The sequence below is a fragment of the Asparagus officinalis genome, chromosome 8, assembly GCF_001876935.1.
Source record: "Asparagus officinalis chromosome 8, Aspof.V1, whole genome shotgun sequence".
Lineage (NCBI taxonomy): Eukaryota > Viridiplantae > Streptophyta > Magnoliopsida > Asparagales > Asparagaceae > Asparagus > Asparagus officinalis.
Genome location: NC_033801.1, coordinates 122474425 through 122501501, shown reverse-complemented (window position 1 = coordinate 122501501; position 27077 = coordinate 122474425). Strand labels below are relative to the sequence as shown.

At 35.6% G+C, this 27077-nt stretch overlaps 3 protein-coding genes across 6 annotated transcripts in view; 2 read left to right on the top strand and 1 right to left on the bottom strand.

Annotated features, from left to right (window-relative positions):
* LOC109822287 (30S ribosomal protein S1, chloroplastic-like) overlaps positions 1 to 10781 on the bottom strand; it is a 29438-nt gene extending 18657 nt beyond the window's left edge. For 2 of the 3 annotated variants that reach the window (XM_020388463.1, XM_020388466.1), the window contains exon 1: positions 10440 to 10781. In XM_020388463.1, the coding sequence (XP_020244052.1) occupies positions 10440 to 10697 (258 nt within the window). In that variant the 5' untranslated portion in view covers positions 10698 to 10781. The remainder of the gene's footprint in view (positions 1 to 10439) is intronic. The other variant, XM_020388465.1, reaches the window with a different exon arrangement.
* Positions 11640 to 17533, top strand: LOC109822256 (tetratricopeptide repeat protein 1). 2 transcript variants are annotated; one of them, XM_020388422.1, is made up of 5 exons: positions 11640 to 11858; positions 11946 to 12128; positions 15521 to 15647; positions 15804 to 15917; positions 17169 to 17533. In XM_020388422.1, the coding sequence occupies exons 1-5, from the start codon at positions 11712 to 11714 to the stop codon at positions 17282 to 17284; spliced, it is 687 nt and encodes a 228-aa protein (XP_020244011.1). In that variant the 5' UTR covers positions 11640 to 11711; the 3' UTR covers positions 17285 to 17533. The 2 variants fall into 2 exon arrangements, with proteins under 2 accessions (XP_020244011.1, XP_020244013.1); XM_020388424.1 differs by having other exon boundaries at positions 11642 to 11858; positions 11949 to 12128.
* On the top strand, positions 17950 to 22711 carry LOC109820311 (chloroplast stem-loop binding protein of 41 kDa b, chloroplastic). Its single transcript, XM_020386439.1, has 10 exons — positions 17950 to 18243; positions 18317 to 18451; positions 18543 to 18629; positions 18892 to 18982; positions 19086 to 19140; positions 19516 to 19576; positions 19684 to 19905; positions 20857 to 20973; positions 21092 to 21181; positions 22345 to 22711. Exons 1-10 carry the CDS (start codon positions 18115 to 18117, stop codon positions 22519 to 22521), a joined length of 1164 nt encoding a protein of 387 aa, XP_020242028.1. The 5' UTR covers positions 17950 to 18114; the 3' UTR covers positions 22522 to 22711.

The following is a 27077-nucleotide window of genomic DNA, read 5'->3' as shown; positions in this document are numbered from 1 at the left end:
GTTGATCCTGCTTACTTTGTTCTTCAGCTTTGATCCTGACAATAATCTTTTGAGCCTGTTCGCCTTGAGAGATTAGTTGTCTCAATAATCTTTTGAGCCTGTTCGCCTTGAGAGATTAGTTGTCTCCAGGAACGGTATTCTGTAACCCTCATTTGTGCTAGATGGTCGGTCTGTAAGTTGTGTCGATAGGTCTCCACCAGTGTAGACTGTCATACCTGTCGGACATCGTAGAGCCATATTTCGGAACCTCTTGACAAAGGCTTTGACGGAATCCCTCTTCTTCTGCTTAGTGGCGAGAAGGGTATGGATGGAGATTTCTATATCCTCTTCAAAGAATCTTGACAGGAAGTCTCTCTAGATCCGTCTACTTTTGGATACATCCTGCAGGTAGTTTCCTGAACCATTCAAAGATAACTCCCTTGAGGGTGCCAATGAACAATTGAGCCAGTATGACGTCGTTTGATATCATATTCCCAGTCTGCGATTTGAAATGATAGATATGTTGATTTGGTGATCCCGTACCGTCAAAAGTTTATGACGTCGAGACCTTAAATTTTGGAGGATAATGGGCTACATCCCATTCGACAGGATAAGGTCTGGCAACTCCCTCGTCTTGGAGCTCGCTTCTGTTAGCAATGACATTGAGACGGGCTTCCAATTTTTCTATTTTGGCAGATTGGAGATTCTGCTCGTTCTCAGTCTCTCTTTCTTCATTAGAGGAAGATTCTAGGTTGTGGGCTTCTTGATCAAAAACAGCGTCATCACCCACTTTTCCCTTCTCTTTGCTTGTGTGAAGTCGGGATGAAGACGTTTTTCCTCTTCGGGAAGATTCTTGTCTAGGTGGTGAATCTGTCTTCTGAGAGTTGGTCTTGTCTGCGACGATTTGAGTCAACAGGGCCAGTAGTTTATTGAGGGTCTTTTGCTGTGATTTGAGCATGGCATCTTGCTCAGCAACCCTCTTTGAGAGATCTTCAGAATGTTCTGTCATATGGACGAAGCTCTCATGTTCAACGAAAGAACTTAATGATTGAGACTCCGCAATGGTTAAATGTTCGTCACCGGAATTGGTTCCTTTGGCTAATCTTCGATAGTTGACAGGGGGAATGGCTCCTATTCGCGTCCAAGTACGTTGGTAGATTCCTTCAAACTCGTCAGTGATTTTCCTAACGGTCGGTGAACGACTTGTCTCAGAGTCATCGGAACTAGGACCTGAGGCTTTCCCTCTGCTGATCATATTGATAGTGACTCTAGAATACTCGGTCTCTAGAGACTTCTTCCTGTGCAAACGTCGTTGTTGGTTAGGAAAAACAACGTTCATTAATTGGTCGAACACCAATGGTTTGGCCGCATGATTATCAGAAAATCCCCTTTAACTTTGAGATTTTATTAGACCCCCCCTAAATTTGGAGGTTTTCTAATAAAATCTAAAAGTTAGAGGGGGGAGGGGGGATCTGATAATCCCTGTACTTAAAGGTGGATTTTAATATTTTGAAAGTTAAGGGGGTTTTCTGATAATTGTCCAAAGTTAGGGGTTCTGATAATCCCTGTACTTAAAGGTGGGTTTTCTAATATTTTGAAAGTTAAGGGGGGTTTTTTGATAATTGTCCAGTTAGGGTTTTTTTTATATTTAGCCCTTTCTTTTATAAATAAGTTTTGGTTATCTTTCCTGTTAAAGTCATAACTGTAGTATCAGTAACCAATCATTATCTATGTTCTTATTAGCAGCATTGACATCCCGAGAGGATCATAGGAATCAGCCGTTCACATTGGAATGAACGAATGACTTATTGCATCGGTCTTTCTCTCGATATGAACTCTCTCAAGTCTGTTGTAAAGACTCGAGAATTACTCACTAATCGTGAGGTTTGAATTGGAACCCCCAGTCTATGATTGGACAGGACTAGCTCTTGGTGAACATGAATCTGGTTTAGATGCCTTGAATCCATAAACTTCTTATATCCGCCCCTTAATTTAGTCGCGCTACGCAGACTATGCGGGGGTCTCGCATACATGAGTTCCAGGTGTTGCTGGTGAAACGCAGTCCTAAGGTCTGCGTTTTGCTGATGAAACACAGTCTTAGGATCTGCGTTTTGGTTTTCGAACGCAGTCTTGAGATCTGCGTTTTGGTTCTGGGATGCACTCCTGAGAGTTGCGTTCTAGCAGATCAACGCAGTTTTGAGGTCTGCGTTTTGATGTTGGAACGCGTCTCTGAGTGTTGCGTTTTATTTGGAAAACGCACCCCTGAGGGCTACGTTTAGCTTGGCTTATGCAGAGCTCGTGTTGAGGCTCACAAACACGGAGCTCGTGTTGATTGGAGGATCGACTTTTTTAGAGTTATGCTGAAGCTAAGTCCTCTCCTTCAGAGAGGGGACTGTATGAACAGTGTAACCCCCAAGGAAGACAGTCCTTCGATGAATCGGCCACAACCGGAGCTTTAGTCTCCTTAGAAACTTTGTGGATCTTACGCATAACCTTGGGGCTAAAGGACCCGGAGGAGAGGACCTCCTCAAACTTGACTTGATCGAACTCGATGATCAGAGTTTCAACGGTCGTTCCAATGAGCATGACGTCGGATTGCGCCACCACCTCTTCGTCAGAGAAACTCATCCCCAGCAGAGTCACCATCTTTTATTTGGTGGAAACTTTGTAGTAAAAAGAATAAAAAAAATTGATTTGTGTTCTCTCGGATCTTAATTACAATTTAGATTTTCGATTACAAAAGATAGGAGAATTGATCTGAATTCTCCCCTTTATTTAATTCTGGATTCTTCACGGTGGCGATGGAGTACCTCTTAAGTAGGGGTGAATGGGGTGTAACCGTCCCCTTAAACTGTTTCCCAAATCGTGGGGAAAACGGTTTTGAAACGGTTCAGTTCGTGCTTTGAACGAGTCAAACGCTGAAAAATAGCGTTCAGGGCCCGAACTCTGCGTTTTAGACTATTTTGGTGGCTGAACGCACAGGTCGCGCTGCGTTGTAAATCTGAAATGCAGAGTTGGGACGCAGAGATGAACTCCGCGTTTTGGACCAGAGACGCAGAGTTGGGCTTTGTATGAACTCTGCGTTTTGGACCTGAGACGCAGAGTTGGGCTCTGTATGAACTCTGAGTTTCAGACCTGAGACGCAGAGTTGGGCTCTGCATGAACTCTGCGTATTGAGTCCATGAACTCTGCGTCTGGACTTTGAATGCTGGGGATGACCTTTGCGTTTTGACTCCAGAACACGGGCATGACCTCTACGTTTTGATGTTATAACACAAGGATGACCTCTGTGTTTTGATGTTGTAACACAGGAATGACCTCTATGTTTTGATGGTGTAACACAGAAATGGCCTCTGCGTTTTGATGTGAAGAGACCATCAATTTGTGGTCTCTTTTGCTGAAACGTTACAAAGACCGTTATCTTGTAATCTTCATCTTGGCTCCTTAAAAATATGAGTCATCAGATTGTAACTCCCGATGTTGATGATGAAGACTGTTGAACTAGAGCTTTCATCGGTTGTTACGAAGGTCGTCGGATTATAACCTTCATCGATCTACGTGAAAGTCTTCAAATTATAGCCTTCTGAAAGTCGTCAGATTGTAACTTCCATCATCGGTGTTTGACGGGGAATCAGCTATCTGTTGTGATTTTTAGACAACCTACAACTTCAAACCTCAACTTTGATAGGTTATAACCAATGATTTTGGCAATTTTTCATACTTTAATTTTTGTCCAAATGAAAGTAATAATACTACTTTAATTTTCGCATTTTTCATAAACTATAATCAACGATTTTCGTTAATGTTCGTTTTCGACTAAATATCAAATAACTATGTGTACAATGTACTTAAAAGTTTGTGACTAAATGATCCAGTCCATTATTTTTCTCCATATTTGTTTATTTCGAACACCATAGCAATTCATTGTGCAGATTTCAACATTCGCAATTCGCAATTTTCATGGGCTATAACCCACAGATTGTGTCCATTATAATTCATGTAACGAATAACAATTAATTATAACCCCCTCAAAATTTTTGATTTTGACAAGCTTTTATAAACCACGTTTTGACAATTTTAGTTCATTTCATCCCAATGACAAGTAATAACATATAGTTTAAAATTCGCAATTTTAATAATCTATAAACAATAATTTTTGTAAATTTTGGTTTTTCAACTAAATGGAACATAAATAAGCGTACTTCCAAATTTGACATTTTTCATAGCCTTATAGTACATGTTTTTTGTCCATTTTGTTTGTTTTGACCCAAAAGCATTTAATTTTGTGAACTTCAATTTTCGCAATTTTCATAGGCTATAACATGTGATTTCTGTCAATATCATTCATTCGACCCAATTGCAATTAATTATTACTTCAAATCCCAATTTTGACAAGTTATATAACCCACTATTTTGGAAATTTTACATGGTTCATCCTAATGAAAGTAATAATACTACTTTAATACTCTCGATTATCATAAGGATTTTGTCAATGTTCATTTTTTGACCAAATAGTAAATAAATATGAGTGCTTTAAAATTTATGATTTTAATGGGCTATAGTCCATGATTTTTGTCCATCTTTGTTCATTACACCCACATAGCAATTGATTGTACAGGAATTCAATATTTGCAATTTAAATGGGCTATAACCGACAGGTTTTGCCCATTATCATTCACTCAATCCAATAACAATTAATTATGAATACTTCAAAATTTTTGATTTTGATAGGTTATTATAACCTACAATTTTTGACGATTTTAGTTAATTTCATCCCAATGAAAAGTGATAATACGTACTTCAAGATTCACATTTTTCCTGAGAAATAAACTCTGATTTCTGACCGTTTTTGTTTTCCAACTAAATGAAAAATAGTATACGTACTTCAAAATTTGTGATTTTCATGGTCTATAATCCATGGCTTTTGTCCGTTGTTTGTTTCAACCCAAAAGCAGTTAAATGTGCAAACGTTAGATTTCATGATTAATATGGGCGATAACCTATGATTTTTTTCCACTATCATTCATTCAATTGCAACAAATTATGATTGCTTCAAACACAAAGATGGGTTATATAGGCTACGATTTTAGCAATTTTTACTCGTTTCATCATAATGAAAGTAATAATATTACTTTAATATTCGCGATTTTCATAAGCTATATGCCACAAATATTTTTAATGTTGGTATTCCGACCAAATGACAAATAAGTATGTGTACTTGAAAGTTTGTGATTTTAATGAACCATAGTACATGATTTTGGTCCATATTTGTTCATTTCGAACCCCATAGAAATTAGTTGTGCGGACTTCAATGCTCGCATTGAATGAGCTATATATAGCCCACGGATTTTGTCCATTATAATTCACTCGACTCGATAACTAATTATGACTACTTCAAAAAAAATTAAGTTCGATAGGTTATTATAACCAACAATTTTGACAACTTTCGTTTGTTTCGTCCTAACAACACGAAATAACATGTGCTTCAAATTCATGATTTTCATGCTATAAACCATAATTTTGTCAATTGTTTGTTTTTCAATTAAATGGAAACTAAATATGTGCAATTCAAAATTTGTGATTTTCATGGCTCACAGTCCATGACTTTTGTCCATATTTTGTTTGTTTCAACCAAAAGCAATTAATTGTGCGAACTTCAATTTTCGAGATTTTCAAGGGTCATAACAATTGAATTTCGTCAATTATCATTTATTCCACCCATTGACAATTAAGTATTACTACTTCAAACCCCAATTTTGAAGGGTTACATAATTTTTACTTATTTCGTCTATGTATTTCAGAATTCATGATTTTAATTGGCTATAGTCCATGATATTTGTCCATATTTATTCATTTTGAATTCTAAAGAAATTCTTTGTGCATACTTAAATTTTTACAATTTTAATGGGCTATAACCCACAAATTTTGTCCTTTATCATTCACTAGATCAAATAACAAATAATTATGACTGCTTCAAAAATTTTAGATTTTCATATACTATTATAACCTACAATTTTGACAATTTTAGTTCATTTAATCCTAACGATTACTAATAATACGTATTTTAAAATTCACGATTTCCATGATCTATAAACTATTATTTTGATAAATTTTGTTATTTTCCATAGCCTATAATCCATGACTTCTGTCACTTTTTTTTTGTTTCGATCCAAAAGCATTTAATTGTACATACTCCTATTTTCACGATTTTCATGGGCCATAACCCATTGATTTTGTACATTATCATTCATTCGACACAATGACAATTTATTATTACTCCAAATGCCAATTTTAATGGGTTATAACCCATAATTTTGGCAATTTTTATTCATTTCGACCCAATGAAAGCACTTCAAAATTTAGCAATTTTAATATTCCATGTATTTTAAAATTTGAGATTTTCATGATCTATAAACCATATTTTTTGTAAAATTTCCATTTTTCAACTAAACATAAAATAAGTATGCCACTTCAAAATTTGTGATTTTCATAGCCTATAGTCCATGTCTTTTGTCTATTTTTGTTCATTTCGACCCAAAAGCACTTAATTGTGTGAACTTTTAGTTTTCACGATTTTCTTGGGCTATTTTTGTCCAATATTGTTCATTGGAGTCAATTGCAATTAATTATAACTACTTCAAACCCTAATCATGATGGGTTAAATAACCCACGATTTTGGCAATTTTTACTCTTTTCGTCCCAATAGAAATAATAATAATACTTTAATATTTACGATTTTCATGAGCTATAAACCATAATTTTTATCAATGTTTATCTTTTGACCAAATAGCAAAGAAGTGTGCTTCAAAATTTATGATTTTAATGGGCTATAGTCCACTATTTTTGTCCATTTTTGTTCATTACGACCCATGGCAATAGATTGTGCGGACTTCAATATTCACAATTTTAATGGGCTATAATCCATAGACTTTGTCCATTATCATTCACTCGACCAAATGAAAAATTCATTATGACTACTTCTAAATTTTCAATTTTGATAGGTTATTATAACCATTAATTTTGACAATCTTAGTTTGTTCCATCCCAACAACTGTGATAATATGCGCTTCAATATTCGTGATTTTCATGATCTATAAACCATGATTTTTGTCAATTTTATTTTTTAACGAAATGAAAAAATAAGTATGCGTACTCAAAATTTGTGATTTTCATGGCCTATATGGTCCATGAATTTTGTCCATTTTTGTTTGTTTCGAACCAAAATTAATTAATTGTGCAAACTTTGATTTTTACGATTTTCATGGGCTAACCCACAAATTTTGTCCACTACTATTCATTTGACCCAATTCCAATTAATAATGACTGCTTCAAGCCCGAAATTTGAGGGGTTATAGCCTACGATATTGGTAATTTTTATTCATTGCATCCCAATGAAAGTAATAATACATATTCAATATTCACGATTTTCATCCGCTACAACCTACGATTTTTGTCGATGTTCGTTTTTTAACAAAATGACATAAATGTGTGCTTGAAATTTTGCAATTTTAATGGGCTATATAGTACATGATTTTTGTCCATATTTGTTCATTTCGAATGCCATGGCAATTAATTGTGCGGACCTTAATATTCACAATTTTAATGAAACCCATGGATTTTGTCCATTATCATCCACTCGACCCAATAACAATTAATTATAACTACTTTAAAATTTTTTCTATGATATGTTATTGTAACTTGTAATGTTCACAGTTTTAGTTCTTTTCATCCCAACAGCAAGTTATAACATGTACTTCAAAATCCGCGACTTTCATGATTTATAAAGCATGATTTTTTCAATTTTTTATTCAACTAATTGGGAAATAAGTATGCATACTTCAAAATTTAGGATTTTCATAGCATATAGTTCATAACTTTTGTCCATTTTTATTTGTTTCAACCCAAAAGCAACTAGTTGTGTGAAGTTCAATTTTCGCGATTTTCATGGACCATAAGGCCCATAACCTACGATTTATTCATTATCATTCATTCAACTGAACGACAATTAATTATGACTACTTCAAACCCTGATTTTGATGGGTTATAACCCACGATTTTGGTAAGTTTTGTTCATTTTGTTCTAATGAAAATAATAACACGTACTTCAAAATTCGCGATTTTCAGGAGATATACCCAAGATTTTTTGTCGATGATTGTTTTTTGACCAAATAGCAACTAATATGTGTACTTCAATTTGTGACTTTAATGGGCTATATAATCCATGATTTTTGTCCATATTTGTTCCTTTTGATCCCATAGCAATTAATTGTGCGGATTTCAATATTTGCTATTATAATGGGTTATAACCCACAAATTTTGTCCATTATCATTCATTTGATCCAACAACAATTAGTTATGACTACAAAATTTTCAATTGTGATGGGTTATTATAACCTATAATTTTGACAATTTTAGCTCGTTTCGTCCCAACGACAAGTACTAATGCATACTTGAAAATTTGTAATTTTCATAATTTATAAACCATGATTTTCGGCAAATTTTTTTCAACTAAATGGAAAGTAAGTGTGCATACTTCAAATTTTTTGTGACTTTTATAGCTAACTTTTGTCCTTTTTTTATAAACCATGATTTTTTTGGCAAATTTTTTTTTAACTAAATGGAAAGTACATGTACTTAAAAGTTTTGTAATTTTTATAGTTGACTTTTGTCCTTTTTTGTTTGTTTCGACCCGAAAGCAATTAATTGTGTGAACTTCAATTTTTGCGATGTTAATGGGCTGTAAACCACGGTTTTTGTTCATTAATATTCATTTGACCCAATGATAATTAATTATGACTACTTCAAAATTTGCGATTTCAATGGGTTATAACCCACGATTTTGGCAGTTTTTGTTCCTTTTATTCCAATGACAAGTAATAAATACATACTTTAAGATTTGCTATTTTCAAGAGCTATAATCCACGGTTTTTGCCAATTTTCAATCTTTGACCTATTGACAAATAAACGTGCCTACTTCAAAATATGTGATTTTCATAGGCTAGCCCATGATTTTTTTCCATTTTGACCTAATAGAAATTTACTGCGCAAACTTCAATAGTTGTGATTTTCGAAGGCTAGCCCACGATTTTTGTCCATTATCGTTTATTCAAAGCAATTGGTAATTATTTATGACTACTTCAAAATTCGAGATGTTGATGGGTTATAACTCACGACTTTGGCATTTTTTGTTCGTTTACTCCTAATGAGAAGTAACAATACATACTTCCAAAATTGCGATGTTCATAAGTTATAACCCACGATTTTTATCAATTTTTATTTTTGACGAAATAACAAGTAAATATAAATACTTCAAAATTCGTGATTTTCATAAGCTATAGTCCATGATTTTTGACAATTTTTTGTTCGTTTTGACCACATATCAATTAACTGTGCAAGCTTCAATATTCACAATTTTCACAGGTTGAAATCCATTATTTTTTACCATTGTCATTCATTCGGGTCGACAATTAATTATAACTACTTTGAATTCATGATTTGGATCAATGTTTTAAAAAGCATCTACCTAGCCCGCTTAGGTGGTACTTAGGCTGGCCGCCTAGCGCCTAGGCTACCTAGGCTGCCACCTAGGTTTTGGGAGTATCTAGAGGAGTGTAAGCTGGTTATGTGGACTGTACCATTAGATCATAATCATGATTTCTAGTCTCCAACTATGAACACCTCCTCTGCCTCCACAAACCTTCAACAAAACCTCCTTACCATCATTTAAACAAAAGAAAGAAAGCAGCCTAGACACCAGTTCGGCTCCTGTGCTTTATATAACATTAGCATACTATCAATTATTGTAATTAAAAAATTAAACATAGAAAAACCGTCTAGGCCCCACCTAGGTTCTAGAAGTCGGGTTCAACGCATAGGCCGCCTAGCGCTTTCTGTAACCTTGATTTGGATGAGTCATAACCAACAATTTGGTAATTTTTGTTTGTTTTGTCCGAGTGGCAAGTATTTATATGTGCTTAAAAAATCATGATATTCTTGAAGTATAACCCACGATTTTTTGTAGATTTTTCTTTGTTTCAACCTAATGTTGATTAATTATTTGTACTTCAATAACTGTGATTTTTTTGGCATTACCCACAATTTTTTTCAACACTAATCTTTCTATTGGTTATTTGAAATTTTATTATGGAAGAACCAAATCCAAATTCAACGTTTGATTAGTTGCAGTAGTTGTTGGATTTGTAATTTTTTGTTGCAGGAAATTTATTTTCATTGCATATCAAGTGATTTTTCAGACGCAATTGTAAATTGATCTACATTAAGTTCACCTAACTTGATGAAGTGTCATTATAAATGTCTTGCAGCTATTTCCCGACCATCTTGTTGCTAAAAATAACAATTTTACTGCATAATTTGCAACTGCAGCTCTATTTCCAGTCAACCAAACAGCCCCTAAACTATCTTAAACTAGAAACCCTAGATTCACCAAAGTGTGTACTGACCTTGCACCCGACCTCGATTCCAAAGTCTCGATCATCGAGGGCCCTATGGAATTCGTCGAGGGTGAACTCGACGCCGTCCATGGGATCTCTAACGCACCTCTCTCGCGCTTCTCTGAAAAGATCCTTCAACTTCAGCCGCTCTCGAGTCTGAGCGTTGTTGATGGCGACCGCTGCTGCTGGAGTCAGCCTCTGCAGAGGTTGTGATGAGGATGAAGGAGGAGATGATCTGAATATAGAGAGTTGAAGAGGGATGGCCATCGCCGTTAGAGAGCTCGGAGTCGGAGGGAAGAGGATGCTGAAGGTTGTTTGTGAATTTGGGCTCGGTAGTTTTTAATGGGCCGGGTCCGCCTCTTTATTGATCGGAACTTTTATCTCAATAATCATTTCCACGTCACGTAAAGTTTTTTTTTTTACTTTTTTTATTTTCACTCCAGTGGAAATACTCATTAAAACTTTTATTGGGAATGTTCATTTTCACAGGTCATCCTTTGGAAATGAGTATCTAGCTTCTAAAATTTTTATTATGTTGGTACCCACGAATAAAAAGTTAGAATGAGCATTACATTCCATCTCATTCTCACGTATTAATTGAGTGTTACGCTTGTTATAACAAATTTGATAGATGTTGCGTGTCTTTGAGACGTTACGATCCAAATAAAATAATTTGGATGAGATCGTGAAGACAACAACAATATATATAGATTGTTGGAATAGAGAACAATATTTTTTTATGGAAAAAATTTGGTTCGACTCTTTTAACAATATCGTGGTTCCATAATTATTGGACCTATACTCAAACCAAACACATTGGGAAGATTCTAAAACATCTTCAATGTTAGTAATGCGTAAATAAATACTTTATTATATTTCTAATTATTTGAAAGGTCACGTATAAGTTGACTTCTCACATGTTTAGATGAATCCTCCGTGAGAGAGTATTTTTGTTTTTTGTTGAGAAAGCTATAATAGTCTCAAAAAGCTTTTGAGAAGAGAACTTTTTGGTGTAAAAGTTTAAAGACCATACAAACTCAGGTTATTAGAGGACAATTAACCCTAAAAAATTAAAACGAGAGATAAGGGAAAAATAAAATAAAATGCTGGCTTCGGGTGTAGTCTCATGGGTCTGATCCGAATCGAATAGATCATTGGTGGATCCGACCCGAATTCTTTTCTGTCTCTCGAAGCCTCCCTCTCTCTCAAAAACCATGTATAACCTTCAATCAACCAAAATCCTCAATTTCTCTTCATTTTTGTTCCTTGGTGCGATCAAAAATGGTGGTGATCGAGCAAGAATCAGAGCCCAAGGAGATCCTAACCGAATCAAAACAAGAACCCTCAACGAAATCGACACCGGATCAAGGAGCAGCCGGCGAGGACGATCCCTTTGAAGACGCCCTAACCCAAGATCAACTAGACGAGGTCCGATCTGTCACCACTCGATCAATGAAACCCTAATAGTTTTCTCATATTTTGTTAAAAATTTCTCTTTTTGTGCGTATTTTAAAGCAGAGGACTTTGAATCAAGCGAATGAATCGAAGTTAGAAGGTAACAAGTTGTTTGGGGCTGCGAAGTACGAGGAGGCTCTGTTGAAGTACGAGCACGCTTTGCAGATTGCTGCTGAGGTTCCTTCGTCTGAGGAGGTTCAGGCTATTTGTCATGCGAATCGTGGAGCTTGCTTCTTGAAATTGGTACTGGTCTTTTATATTATTTAAGCTTAAATTTTTTTGAGTAATTGTTGTTGTTGCGTGTGATTGAAGACTTTAATGAATGTGCATAAACTTGAACAGTTCAAATATTTTGTTTACTTCGATAGAAAGAACCGTAAAATAAGGAACAAAAGATATGCGAAGCACTCTAAGGGCCTGTTTGTTTCGCCAACCTTCAAAAATTGAAAATGAAAGCATCATGGAAATGTGATTTCCTTGTATTTCGTTGGATTTCCTCAAAATAGTTGCTTTTTGTTTGTTTCACATAGAAAACACGGGTGTTGAAATATGCCCCCTATATTTCCTCAATTTCCTATGATTGGTTGGGGAGTTAAAACTTGAAAAGAAAACAAAAAGTCAATTTCCAAGATTACCTTTGTTTGGTTGGAGATGAAACATGATGAAAATGTAGATTGTGCTCACCATGGTAAGTTCACCCCAACAGAAGACATACATGAATAACATCAACCTGATTGTAATAGCAACATCAACATGAATAACAAAATGAATAATATGAATAACACCTGCTCGAGACCAAAAACCAACATCAATCTCATTGTAATAGTCGCAAAATGGCTATAATTTAGCCAAAACCCCACATAAACATGAATAACATCTGCTCGATGCCAAAAACCAACATCAACCTCATTGTAAAAGCCGCAAAATGGCTATAATTTAGCCCAAAAACCAAGATAAGCATGAATAGCACCAGCTCGAGGGCAAAAACCAACATCAATCTGATTGTAACAGCCGCTAAATGGCTATAATGTAGCCTAAAAACTGACATAAACATGAATAACATCAGCTCGAGGACAAAAACCAACATCAACTCATTATTACAGCAGCAAAATGGCTATAATTTAGCCCAAAACCCACATAAACCTAAATAACATCAGCTCGAGGCCAAAAACCAACATCAACCTGATTGTAAAAGCCTCAAAATAATATAGCCAAAAACCAACATAATCACGAATAGCACCAATTCGAGGGTAAAAGCCAACATCAATCTGATTGTAACAGCCGCTAAATGGCTATAATTTAGCCTAAAAACCGACATAAACATGAATAACATCAACTCGAGGGCAAAAACCAACATCAACCTGATTCATGTCCTAAAATATTCAAAGTCATAGTAAGTTGCTCCTCTATTGTAACATGCCGAGAGTCCTTTAATAAAAATTTTTCTCATGATCTTCACAAGCTTTATAAAAGCACCACTCGCATTCTAACATAGTTTTGATAGTTGTCACTAAAATCAATATAGATATAGTTTAAGTATTCAATTCTTTGCTCGTTTTGCTTTATTTTTTCTTCACTAGGACTCCTACGTATACTTCTACGTCTACTTTGCATTCTCCTTAAAAAAGTAAATACTATGAACATCACGTTGAATGCAGCCCCTGAGACCATTGTCATAACTGTTTCCTCATCAACTCTGTCACCATCCGTCTATAATACCCACAACTACGTTACACACACAGTTATCAACTATATAAATCATACGACCATTTACAATATCAAAAAACAAATAGTCTCAAACAACAACTTGAGCTATACAATATTTTAAATAGCATCAAGCTTATAGATGTCAAACAACATGAATATTGTAAAAAATTTTAAGAGAGGAATTTGGATGTTACCATCATAGACAAAAAAAGAGAGAAAAATAATATATTACTCTTTAATGCTATCACCACATCTTTAACATGATTTGGAGTACAAATACTACTAAAATGTTAATTAGTTGATGTAAACAGTTGATACATCATAAGCACGTAATTAAGTCAAAGATTTTGATATTTAATCTTTCTAATTCTTTATTACTAACTGACAACATGGATTTCTCCTTTCAAGATTAATGATTGCCACTCTTGATTGAATCTTTTATGTTTGTAATAAGGTCTTGGTAGAATTTCTTAGTAAAAACATAAACTAACGAATAGACCATTGTCCAAATTTGGTCAAATTTTACATGCATGACACAACCATAAATCAAGAGCAGTACCAAATTTAGGTCTAAGTCCAAACAACACTTTGGGTTAGAAGTCATGGGTGCCATGAACATTAGCTTTTCCTGTTTATTTCAGCTTAAATTTGTATATATTTCATAGTAGATGACTTTGTCTCAAACATCGACAATCAACAACCATCACAGATGAAAAAAAATTGCGGCAAAATCTCCAAAATAATTCAACCTACCAACCAACAGATCCCTCATCCCTATTAATCATCCAACCAACAATTCAATCATTATGCCAAAAAAATTCAACTAAATATCAATGAAAATAAAAAATTAGAAAAATTGCAATGTTTACCTTTGATTTGGAAGCAACAACACCGAAGGGGATGAGAACGCTGCAGAGCGAGCAATTAATACTAGATCTCAAGAAAACTAACTATTTACCGAGAGGGTAGAGCAAGGAAACCCCAACTTAGTTTGATCTCACAAAAATCAACAACGACGTCGTGAGAAAAAACCAGCAAATCTCAGACCTAAAGACCTTTTCATCAACAAAGGCGGGAAGAGAAGAAAATCGACGAGAGAGGCAGGAAGGAAAACGAGAACAGAGAAGATAGGGGGAGGCAGCGATTTTAGGGCTCCGAAATTTCAACGATTTCCCCCACAAAAGTTCCACCCCAATTTCTACACCCGATTTCAGAGTTAGGGCGGAGGAAATGAGATGAGGGAAATTGCGGATGTGGCGAGGGTTTTCAACAGCAAATTTCTCCAAACACCTATCCCAACCAAACTGTCTAAATTGAAATGGCCTAACTCCAAAACTGATGTGGCAAAGGCCCAATTTCCACATGAGCCCATTTCTCACCATCTTTTAGCAAAACAAACAGGCCCTAAGTTATGAATCATAAGACAAGGTTATAATAATAAGTGGGATCAGTTTCACTTGAATACCCAAAACAAAAATACCTAAAAATACCCTAAAGTTCAAACAAATTTAACTTTTGTAACCCTTATTGAGTCATTTTAGGGTATCATAGCTAAATTGTTTTAGCTTTGGGGTAACTGTTGGGGAAAAACAAGCTTTGGGGTGTCAAAATAAAAAATAATGTAAACTTTGGGGTATTTAAGTGCAGGTAAGCCTAAGTAGTGTGTCATAGATTTGTTCTTCCTTCTAATAGTATCAGTCCAGTATTTTGGATTATGTTTCTACTAGAAATGCAAGACTCAAGTGGTCCTCACAAACTTAAAATTGTGGAGCATTAGTTTTTTATCATGGCCTCTATGTTTCAAAATTCCAATAACTATTTAAATGCTAGCTTTTGAAACCCAGTTATAGAACAAGCCTTGGTCTGGTCCTTTCTTGATGTCTAGTTTCCACATATGCTTTTTCTCACATGCATTCTAATTTTTCTAGGGAAAATATGAAGACAGTATTAAAGAATGCACCAAAGCACTAGAGCTAAATCCTACATATACAAAAGCTTTACTTAGAAGAGCAGAGGCACATGAGAAACTCGATCACCTTGAAGAGGCTATTGCTGGTATGTATGGATATCTATGGTCATATGCATGCATTTATACATTATTGTTTATGTTTTTTCCCCTTTTTTAATGATGTTTTCATCTTTAATCATTTTCAGTTATTTTGATAAGCTTGAGTGCTCTTGTGACTTGTACTTCCATGCATGTTGTTGCAGATATGAAGAAGGTCACTGAGCTGGATCCTTCAAATGACCAAGCAAGAAGAGCCATACGACGTTTAGAGCCATTGGCTGAAGAAAAGCGTGAAAAGATGAAGGAAGAGATGATTGGTATGTTATGCTCAGAGAATTAGTTCTTTCCCAATTCTAATTTTTAACCTATATGTTCTAGTATAATGTTTTTGCACTTTTATGCCTTCTATTCAATACGCTAATTTAGATGATTTGTGCTTGCAATTTGTAGGTGCTATTGTTTAACTTTAATTTTGTTACAATAAAACCGATAACATATGTGATGAATTAATGAAAATGATTTTACATCTATTGAGAACCTGTATAAAGTGAAAAATTCTTTTTAAAATGGGACTGCATTATGGAACAAAAAATGTGGTATAATAGTTATCTTTTAGATTTTCAAGCTTGACAAATCAACAAGGCAGGCAAAAGTTATTATAGAATTATTACTGATGGAAACACTTTATTTATATAAACAAAAGCCACAAATTCGCTCTCTGTCCTCTTCTTTTCTCTCTATAGATCCCTGCCCCTTCTTTACCCCAATCTCCTCAGATAGTCGACAACATCATGATCTTCATCTCTTTTCTCCTCGACCAAGCCCTCTCTCCTCCTACCTAATCCACGATTCACAGTCCTTGCTGCTGTGCCATTTCAAAAAGGTCATTGAGCTATATGTTCTGAACGTAAGAACTTAAATATGTGATCTCTTGTTGCACTCCTTCGTTGACTCTTCAAGTATGGAGGTCTCTCTAATTAAAAAACTTAAATGCCTTAGTTTCGTGCTAAAATTCTCAACATTTCAATGAGCATTCTCTATTTTTACACTAACCATCCATTAATTGAAATTACTAAACTACCTAACTGGATCACCATACTAAACTCCTGTAATTAATGTATGCTACTATTGACTCATTCCTAGTTGTTTTTTAATATAAGGTGTTCTTCCACCCTTCCTCTGATTATGTCGGTCATGGCATACCTGGATCCTGTGACCTATTTATCACTAGTTTTTATCTTGTTAAACCTTCTCAATTTCCTCTGTTCCTCCAACTTAAATTGAATTCCCTGGTGTTAATGGCGGTTGTAGGATCACTTTTCCCCCTTCATTTAAAACAAAGCCACATACATGTACACACCTAATCACATGGTCGTACGCAGGAAGTGAAGTACATGGTACTTTGGTGAAATTTGGTCTATTTTTAAGACAAGTTTTAAAGCAATCTACATCTTCAAACTGCTTTCCAAACAATTTGGAACTTTATCTTTCTGTTTCATCCTTTATAAACCAGGTGGAAAAAATAGATAGTACTTTCAAAAGTAAGTAATGCTCTCGACTTGGTGCAGGGAAGTTGAAAGAGATGGGGAACTCTGTTCTGGGGCGGTTTGGGATGAGTGTCGACAACTTCAAGGCTGTCAAGGATCCAACTACGGGCTCATATTCTATACAGTTTCAACGCTGATCGTGTAAATGGCAAGTGGGGAAATGGAAAACATTACAAGGAAAATTTTATGCTGGTTGATATATGAATGGCTGATTTCTTTTTGTGAATGTAATCATTTGAAACTGTGCCTCCCTTCTTTGCTTTTGAACTAGAGGCAGTCATGTTATGGCTTGTATTTGCGCTGATATCCTTGTTGCTCATCAAGATTGTAAACTTGAATAGTATTGTATGAGATATGAGGTTTTTTGTTTTTGTTTTTGTTTTTTCTTTCTTTGGTGGTGACCTTCCCGGTCTTCTGATTTCTGTGGTTATCTTTATTGTTTTTGTATGGTAGGGATCCTGAGAAGATATGACCGAGGTTTCTGAATTATAGCAGGAAAATACTGATTAAAATCTTACATTTGTGATTGCTGACATGTACCATGGATGATTTACTGAAGAAATATGCATACGCTCAGAGTTAAACTTGTCTAAGCTCGGAATCCAAATTATTTTATGTGAGAGTTCCTTCTGAAAACATGTATGAATTCGAATTTTATTTCAAGACCGTTAATGTTTCGGAGGTTGTGGTTGTGTGGAGGGTTTCTATGTAAATTTCTCTCTCTAAACAAATTATATACCTAAACTGTGAGGATGGAGATTGAGAGGTTGTGGATATAATCAAAGTGGAGTTTGTCTTATCTTTTACCCAAAACGTGGAAAGGAGAGGAGATGAGAGGATGGGCTTTTTTCCATGAAAAGGGCCATGCAAACCTCATCACTTGATCCTTTCAAAAAGAACCAACCACCCAAAATTCAAAAACGTAGCTCAAACCAAAAGCAACAGTTAGAAGAGGAAGTGAGAAAAAATGGCTAGGCTTGTGGTATTGCAACAAAGCCAGCCATCTCTTCAGGGTCCCTGGATCTCCTCCAAATCTTCACTCCTCCCTTCCTCACTCTCTGAGTTCAATGGCACCGGGTTCAATATCTCCTTCCAGGTATTCTTCTTGATCTGTAATTGAAGTTGAAGTTATATGGGTTTGTTTATAACTTTAGGTCTCAATTCAATAGGGTAGAAGAAAAGCGTGGCAGCAAAAGGGAGGATTTCAGGTCTCAGCATCGAGTGCCAAGAAGATACTAGTGATGGGTGGAACGAGATTCATCGGTGTGTTCTTAAGCAGACTCCTTGTTCAAGAAGGCCACCAGGTTTGTAACTTCATGATACAATGAAATCTATGCTTAGGTAATTGTAGTTGATAGAATCTGTTTTAATGATTGCGGCCTTCGGAATTTGCAGGTGACATTGTTTACCAGAGGGAAGGCGCCTATTACTCAACAATTGCCAGGAGAATCAGATGCAGAATACTCAGAATTCTCATCCAAAGTATGATTTCTTCATTTTTATTTATTTTTAACTATTTAGAGGCAGGTCGGTAGCAATGTTAGCTGGATGCAAAAATTTTAGCTGACTATAGTCATGCGGAACTGTAAGAAAGAATGAAATATAAATTGGTCATATAAGTGGTTATCGACAGAAAGGGAGAAAAGTTGTCATGTTCGAAACTAGTATCTGGGTCCAGTTATAGTATCTTTTCCATAATGATACACTTTGATGTCAACTGCATCTACTTGCTCTCTATTTTTAGGTATTGCATTTGAAAGGGGATAGGCAGGATTTCGAGTTTGTGAAGAAAAGCCTTTCTGCAGAGGGCTACGACGTTGTTTACGACATAAATGGTTAGTGCTCGCTGGGAAAAGAACATCATTATAGCTGACTCTTGGGCATAGACTATACGCACGTGATTGAAGATTATATTTGCAATACAATTTTTTTGTCCAGGGCGTGAAGCTGTTGAGGTAGAACCTATACTGGATGCATTGCCAAAGCTAGAACAGTATGTTCTTCTCTCCTCATTAGAACAGTAAACAAATCTAATATTGGTTAAATTCAGGACTATTTAACATAAATTTAATTGTACAAATAAGCTTTCACTGCTGCAATTATGTTATTTCTATTTGACGATCTGATAGTTTAAAGTATCCAGGAGCCCCTGCCAACAATATCTGTCCTTGATTTCTTTGTTTCAAATATCTTCCTCGTAAATTTTTAACTTTTGTTGTACTGTTTTCTGCCATATATGAATACTCTGCCATATATGAATACCTGCATACCAGAAAATAATAACAATCTTATTCCTTTGCAAGGAATAATCATTACTTCGCTACTCTTTGTTTACTATCCTGGCGTGATACTAATTGATACCTTACAGGTATATATACTGCTCATCAGCTGGAGTGTATCTCAAATCTGACTTGTTGCCTCACTTTGAGGTAGGGCTATCATTTATACCATTCCTGTATAATTTTTACTCTTATTTCTAATTCCTCCCAACCCCCCAACCCCCCAACCCCTCCCTTTTTTGTGTATTATTTTTTAGACCGATGCAGTTGATCCAAAGAGCAGACACAAAGGAAAGCTCGAGACAGAAAGCTTGTTGAGCTCAAAGGGCGTGAATTGGACTTCAATAAGGCCAGTGTATATATATGGTCCCTTGAACTATAACCCAGTCGAAGAGTGGTTCTTTCATCGGTTGAAAGCTGGCCGTCCAATTCCAGTCCCCAACTCTGGAAATCAAATCACCCAACTTGGACATGTTAAGGTTAGTATGTAGCATATACTACATAATTATTCGTGGTGATATATTAAGAATCATAACAAGTAGCAACAATAAAACCTTTATCCCAAATTGTTGGGTTCTGTTCAGGAATATCTCATCCTTTGAGTTAAATCATTAGCATATCCTTCCCAATTGTTTTCAGTCAAACTCTAGTAGTTCTCCGTCTAGTCCTCCTCGCTCCATTAATAGTAATTTTATGAATCCTCCTAACTGGTTAATTTAGAGGCCTCTGTTGCAAATGACTAAACCAATTCAGTCGATTCTCTCTCATTTATCTCATTAATAATCGTGACAATTAAATATAAATGTGAATTTCTTGTGCTTGGTATGTAAACCTTGCCTCCAAATCTTTTGTGAACTAAAATGTGAATGGTAATGATCTAGTGAAGAGAAACACTAGAACCTATAGGCTATAGGTCTCTTTCTTTAGTACCAATATAAGAATACTATTTGGGTAGTAGCAACCTCCACCTACGCCCTTATAAATTAATTTCCTAATTTCACATTTGAATTTCCTAATTTCACATCAAAGACATATTTTCCGGTCCTACCGATTGGATGAGAACTTCAAAACTTTGACCATTTTCAATACATTTACTTTTATCGGCAAAAACTTTAAGTTTCCTTTCTATTGTACACTCTCTAGCTAGTGTTACACATAAATCCTTCAAATTCTATGTGCATTCTTAATGTGAAAGCATATGTTCATCACCTATTAGAATGCAACAATTTAGTTTTACTTTAGGTACTCGTCTATCTATTATTTCTCATGTGAGAGCATATATCTGAAATAGCTATACTTCATAGAGCATATGTCCTAATAAAAGGGTCATTTCACATTTTCTTTGCTGTTGTGTCCAGAAGTCAGCCCACGCAATTACTATATAGTTGTAACACTTTGTGTTCATAATATAAGTAAATTATTTGTGTCAGGATTTGGCTAAGGCTTTCATTAAGGTTCTTGGCAATCCAAAAGCAAGCAAGCAAGTGTTCAACATCTCTGGATCAAAATATGTCACCTTTGATGGGTTAGCAAAAGCTTGTGCTAAGGTACATCTTATAATTAATTTAAATTTAAAATACACATTATTATAGTGCTGGGGCACATTCATATAGTACTGGAGCAGTTAACATTGTTAGGATATGTATCTTTACAATGTTCTTTCAGGCTGGTGGATTTCCTGAACCAGAGATCGTTCATTATAATCCCAAAGAATTTGATTTCGGGAAGAAAAAAGCTTTTCCTTTCAGAGATCAGGTAAGTTTTTACCCTTTGTACCAATAAATCAGGAAGTATTCAATATGATCATGGAATGCAGAGCAGTCGATAAAGATGGTGAGATCAATACACCCTATAACAAATATGCATCACAGATACAAAGGTTATATAATTTGTTTCATAGAAGTTCAAATATGTGCTAAATCTCATTATATGTACAGAAAAATAGCAATTTTTTTGGTTGTGATTTAGATAACACATGGGTCTAATAAGGTTTTATGTAAAATTGTTCCTGACGTCAATTAGAGCATCACGGGTATAAGAATCATAACCCTATTGGTCTGGTAGGGCGATTGAGGAGGCAAGTTGAGGTGAGGGGAGGTGCAATGAAGTGGAGGGATGGATATCCCTTTAAGCCTTTGTGTATGATTGGAGGGGAGGAGAGATGCATGCTTTTGTAGCTCATTTTCTCTCTCCTCATGTCCTCCCAATTTGGACGGATTCTTCTCTCTCTAACTTTTTAACTTATTTCGTGGTGTTCTCTCCCTCCCCTCCCCTCCCCTCACTCTACCTCCCCACTTTAAAGACCTCTTACCAAATGTAAATCTTAATTTTTGTCTATCCCCTCCCCTCACCTTCCCTCATTCCAAACCAACAAAGAAGAATTTCCTCCATAAGGGGTGGAATGTGATTTCCCTATAACTATCAAGGTGAAAAGAGTATACACATAATAATCATTTAAAAGATTGCAAAATTTCAATAATTATGTAGAAACTGTAAAGGGTAAACTTCACAAAATTACCGTGAACTACCATAAACTTTCGGAATGTCAGAATAATAACCCGAACTATTGGAAATTGTCACTAATGATGTTAACAAGGAAGGCAAAAAGTCAAATCTTCTCTTGAAAATAGAAGAGGTGAAGAGAGTAATGCAGCACATGTATTAAGCACCTAGGGGCAAAATTGTCCAAACCATATCACGTGCGAAATACGTGTGACAACTTAAACTAACTGCCATCAGTCATTATATTTTAGTGGAAAAGTTGTTGATAGTATTCTCTAGTTTGTGGAGTATTCATGCTCGGAAAATATCTCCTTGCAAGTACTAGTTATCCTGTATCTGTCTTTAGAAATCTTTAGTACCTCAGAAATTCCAGGAACCATTGAAATTTATGTACTAACTGCAACAAATTTCTGCAGCATTTCTTTGCTTCAATTGAGAAAGCAACAAGGGAACTTGATTGGGAGCCAGAATTTGACTTGATCAGTGGCCTCGCCGACTCGTACAACTTAGATTTTGGCAGAGGAACTTTCAGAAAGGCAGCAGACTTCTCTACTGATGACATGATCCTCAACAAGTCTCTTGTTAATGCTTGATTAATGTATCATTTCGTTGGCTATGTTTTTTACTTTAACTCTTCAACGGAGGTGTTATTATTTGTATTTGTATCTTTATATCTTGACAAATAATTGGTGCAAGGAAAAACTAAAGTTGGGTGTAAGTGCTTTTTTTCACTTTACATTCTTTTGAAATATATTCGTAGTTTGAGAAATGTTACAAGGTGAATTGATCTTAGAGAATGTAGAGTGTTTATGTTTTGGAGGTATAAATCTTTTTCCCCCTTACTCTCTATGTGTTGTTGTAGCAATATGTGAGCATTTTTGTGGATTTATGGAAATTTTTTATGGAAATTAAGGATAAATTCAGCATTCAAATCTAATAACTCATGAAAACTTTTGCAAAGTACATCTCTTAGTTTATTCTTGAATATTTTTAAGTTGATTTGCTTGAGACTACATGGTTTAATTTCAATATTTCCAATCAGTGCATTATGCACGTGCAGTTTGACTAGTAGGAAATTAAGTAATATTGTAAAGCTCCTAATCCCTCATGTGACATCTGACCTTAAGAATCTCAATGCAAATATTATTACAATTATTATTGGCATCTTTATAGGTTTTAATTGTTGGGAAATTACGCAAATTCCCCTATAACCAGATTTACGAGAAAACGAAATAAATACGGAATAATAAGACACGCAAATTTAACGTAGTTCGGTACAAAATTGTCTACGTCCACGGGCTACTGCAAATCTTTCATTAAGGGGAGAAAATTTATAAACACTCTCACAAATACTCACAATCCAAATTTTACTCTAAAAATTACTCTCAATTTTCTCTCTTCTATAAGAGGGTGTTTGGCAATCTGAAAGTGAATTTAAAATATGTAAGTTACTTTTTTTTTCAAATGACTTTTACATCCATGTCGGCACGTAAGTGAAATACATTGTTTGTTTGAAAAATTAGATTATTATCGAAAGTGCAATGTGAAGATGACGTGGCAAAATAAGATTAATTAGAAAGTATAATTAAAATCATTTAATTAAATTAGTTATCTTTTTGTCACTTTAATGTGACTTCACCATTTTTTTAGGGAAAGTCAAAATTGCATTGAATTATGGGGGTGTTTGTTTGCATGCAAGTGAAAGATGAAAGTGAGGAAGTTACTTTCATTTAACAATTAAGGTGTTTGTTTTCATGTAAGTGGTTATGAAAGTGAGATGTAAGAAAGTTACCACATAAGATTTAATGCAATTTTGACTTCCCCTAAAAAAGTGGTGAAGTCACATGAAAGTGACAAAAAGGTAACTAATTTAATTAAATAATTTTAATTATATTTTCTAATTAATCTTATTTTGCCACATCATCTTCACATTGCACTTTCGATAATAATTTAATTTTTCAAACAAACATTGTATTTCACTTGCGTGCTGACATGGATGTAAAAGTCATTTGCAAAAAAAAGTAACTTACATATTTTAAATTCACTTTCAGAATGCCAAACACCCCATATATGTGGCAAGTTTCTTACATCTCACTTTCATAACCACTTACATGAAAACAAACACCTTAATTGTTAAATGAAAGTAACTTTCTTACATCTCACTTTCATAACCACTTACATGAAAACAAACACCTTAATTGTTAAATGAAAGTAACTTTTTCACTTTCATCTTTCACTTGCATGCACCTTAATTGTTAAATGAAAGTAACTTTTTCACTTTCATCTTTCACTTGCATGCAAACAAACACCCCCTAAGAGAAATTGTTTCTGGGATGATTATTTCTGAAGAGTTATGGGCCTATTTATTGTGTTTGGGAAAATACTATGCACTAATAAATTATTATTAGTGGTGGGCTCGTAGTGGGGCCCGCCACCACCTTTTTTTCTTTTCAAAACTTTCGGCCACCGAAATCTTTCCTTAATCAAAAAAATCGGCCATGCTTTCTTCTTTCGGTGAAATTAATTGAGGTGGGTCCGCCCACTTTATTTGCTTTCAAAATTTCCGGCTGCCACTTAGCCTGTCCTTTTCAACAATCTCCCACTTGAAGGCTGATTTTAATCTGTCTTCATATCTTGATATATGCAGCAGCTCTTCTCCGGTCTTGATACTATTGCAAGCCAACTAAAGTTGAACACAACTTCAGTTTGTCAGTAGTCATCGTCTTTGTCAGCATGTCTGTCGGATGTTAAGCTCCATCGATCTTTTCAAGTTTCAAAATTCCATCTTCCAAAAGTGACCGGATAAAATAATACCGCACCTATATGTGCTTCGTTCTGGAATGAAAAGACAGATTCTTCGCTAGATGAATATCACTTTGACTGTCGCAATATAAGACATTATCTCCTTGTTACTTGTCTAATTCATCCAAGAAACTTTGAAGTCAAACCATTTCCTTGTTGGCTTCTGTAACAGCGACATATTCTGCTTCAGTTGTGGAGAGAGCAATTATCTTCTGCAGTTGAGAAACCCAACTTACTGCAGTACCTCCTAGAGTATAGACATACCCTGTAGTGCTCCTTCTGATATCAACATTTCCTATTGTGGTGCCCCATAGATATCTGAGGATCCATTTAACTGCTTCCCAGTGTATCTTGCCTGAATTATTCATGTATCTGCTAACAACTCCCACTGCTTGAGCAATATCTTGCCTTGTACAAATCATGACATACATCAGACTTCCAATTGCTGAGGCGTGTTTGCGTCAAAAGTTGACTTTGTCATGGAATTCATTATATCTTCAGTCGATTACAATAAATTTAAAAAAAGAGATAGCCTTTTTATAAGACTCCTTTTACACAACAAAAGGAAAAATTACAACTCTTGAGAAACAAACGCAGGATCGTTGTTTGGATCGCTGCTTGTGTGGGATCTTTGCCTGTGCCGGGAGCGCTTTGACTCGTGGACCACCAAATCACAGATTCTGATTGAATCGTGAGGGGTTTGATGATTCTTCCTTCGTTTATCGAAGTGAGAATTTGAAACGATATCTTATCAAAGTAAGATAGTCGTTCTTCTTAAGATCAAGTCAAAGCTCGAATCTCAAGGAATTGCCAGAAGCTCAAGAACTCTGCTCTCTCTCTGCTCTGGATTGCTCTGAAGTGCTCAAAATGATCAGCCCCCTCAAAAATGGCCTTCGGGGGGGTATTTATAGCCCCTAGGAACAGTTGGCGGAAAATAAGCTCGCGAGACAGCATTTGCTGTCTCGGCTGTCGAGACAGTCATATACTATATTGGAGTGTTCGGGAAATAGTTTAACCTCATATACCCGTTGGGAGGTAACCAGGTTATTCTTAAGAATATTTTGAGTAATATTCTCCAGAAACTTCCTGTTGAGATTAGGGAAATAGTTTAGACTCGTATACCTATTGGAGTATTCTGGTCTCTTGTTTGTTGGTAGAGATGAACCCGAAATCGGAGAGGAAGAATTTTATATTCTATCTCCTGGTCTCTTGTTTGTTGGTAGAGATGAACCCGGAATCGGAGAGGAAGAATTTTATATTCTATCTCCTGGTCTCTTGTTTGTTGGTAGAGATGAACCCGATGATGGAGAGGAAGAATTTTATATTCTATCTCCTGGTCTCTTTTTTGTTGGTAGAGATAAACCCAAAATCGGAGAGGAAGAATTTTATATTCTATCTCCTGGTCTCTTGTTTGTTGGTAGAGATGAACCCGATAATGGAGAGGAAGAATTTTATATTCTGTCTCCTGGTCTCTTGTTTGTTGGTAGAGATGAACCCGATAATGGAGAGGAAGAATTTTATATTCTGTCTCCTGGTCTCTTGTTTGTTGGTAGAGATGAACCCGAAATCGGAGAGGAAGAATTTTATATTCTATCTCCTGGTCTCTTGTTTGTTGGTAGAGATGAACCCGATGATGGAGAGGAAGAATTTTATATTCTATCTCCTGGTCTCTTGTTTGTTGGTAGAGATGAACCCGATGATGGAGAGGAAGAATTTTATATTCTATCTCCTGGTCTCTTGTTTGTTGGTAGAGATGAACCCAATGATGGAGAGGAAGAATTTTATATTCTATCTCCTGGTCTCTTGTTTGTTGGTAGAGATGAACCCAAAATCGGAGAGGAAGAATTTTATATTCTATCTCCTAGTCTCTTGTTTGTTGGTAGAGATAAACCCCAAAATCGGAGAGGAAGAATTTTATATTATATCTCCTGGTGCAAAGGAAACTCGAAGTGAGATCTCCACTTAGAGAATCTGGATTGGTTTGAATAATCTTAACTGTCATAAGGTTTGATTACTCAATTCAAAAGTGGACCTTTCGTTCGCAAAATGAATCGAAATGAGATTTTGGTTAAGGTTTGACCACATGGGAGTTTTTAGGCGATCTTGACTATTTAAAGGTTTGATCATTCGATTTGTGGACCTCTCATTCATGGAAGGAATCGAGAGGGGATTTTGGCTTTGGTCCTAACTGTTTAAAGGTTTGACCATGAGAGAGTTTTGTGAGGGAAGATTGATCCAACGAAATGATCGAATATTTACCTCAGCAAAAGAGTATTCATAAATCACCGTGGGGATGTAGTGTTTATCACTTTGTTTGTAATGATCGGGTTATCCCTAAGAAAATTAC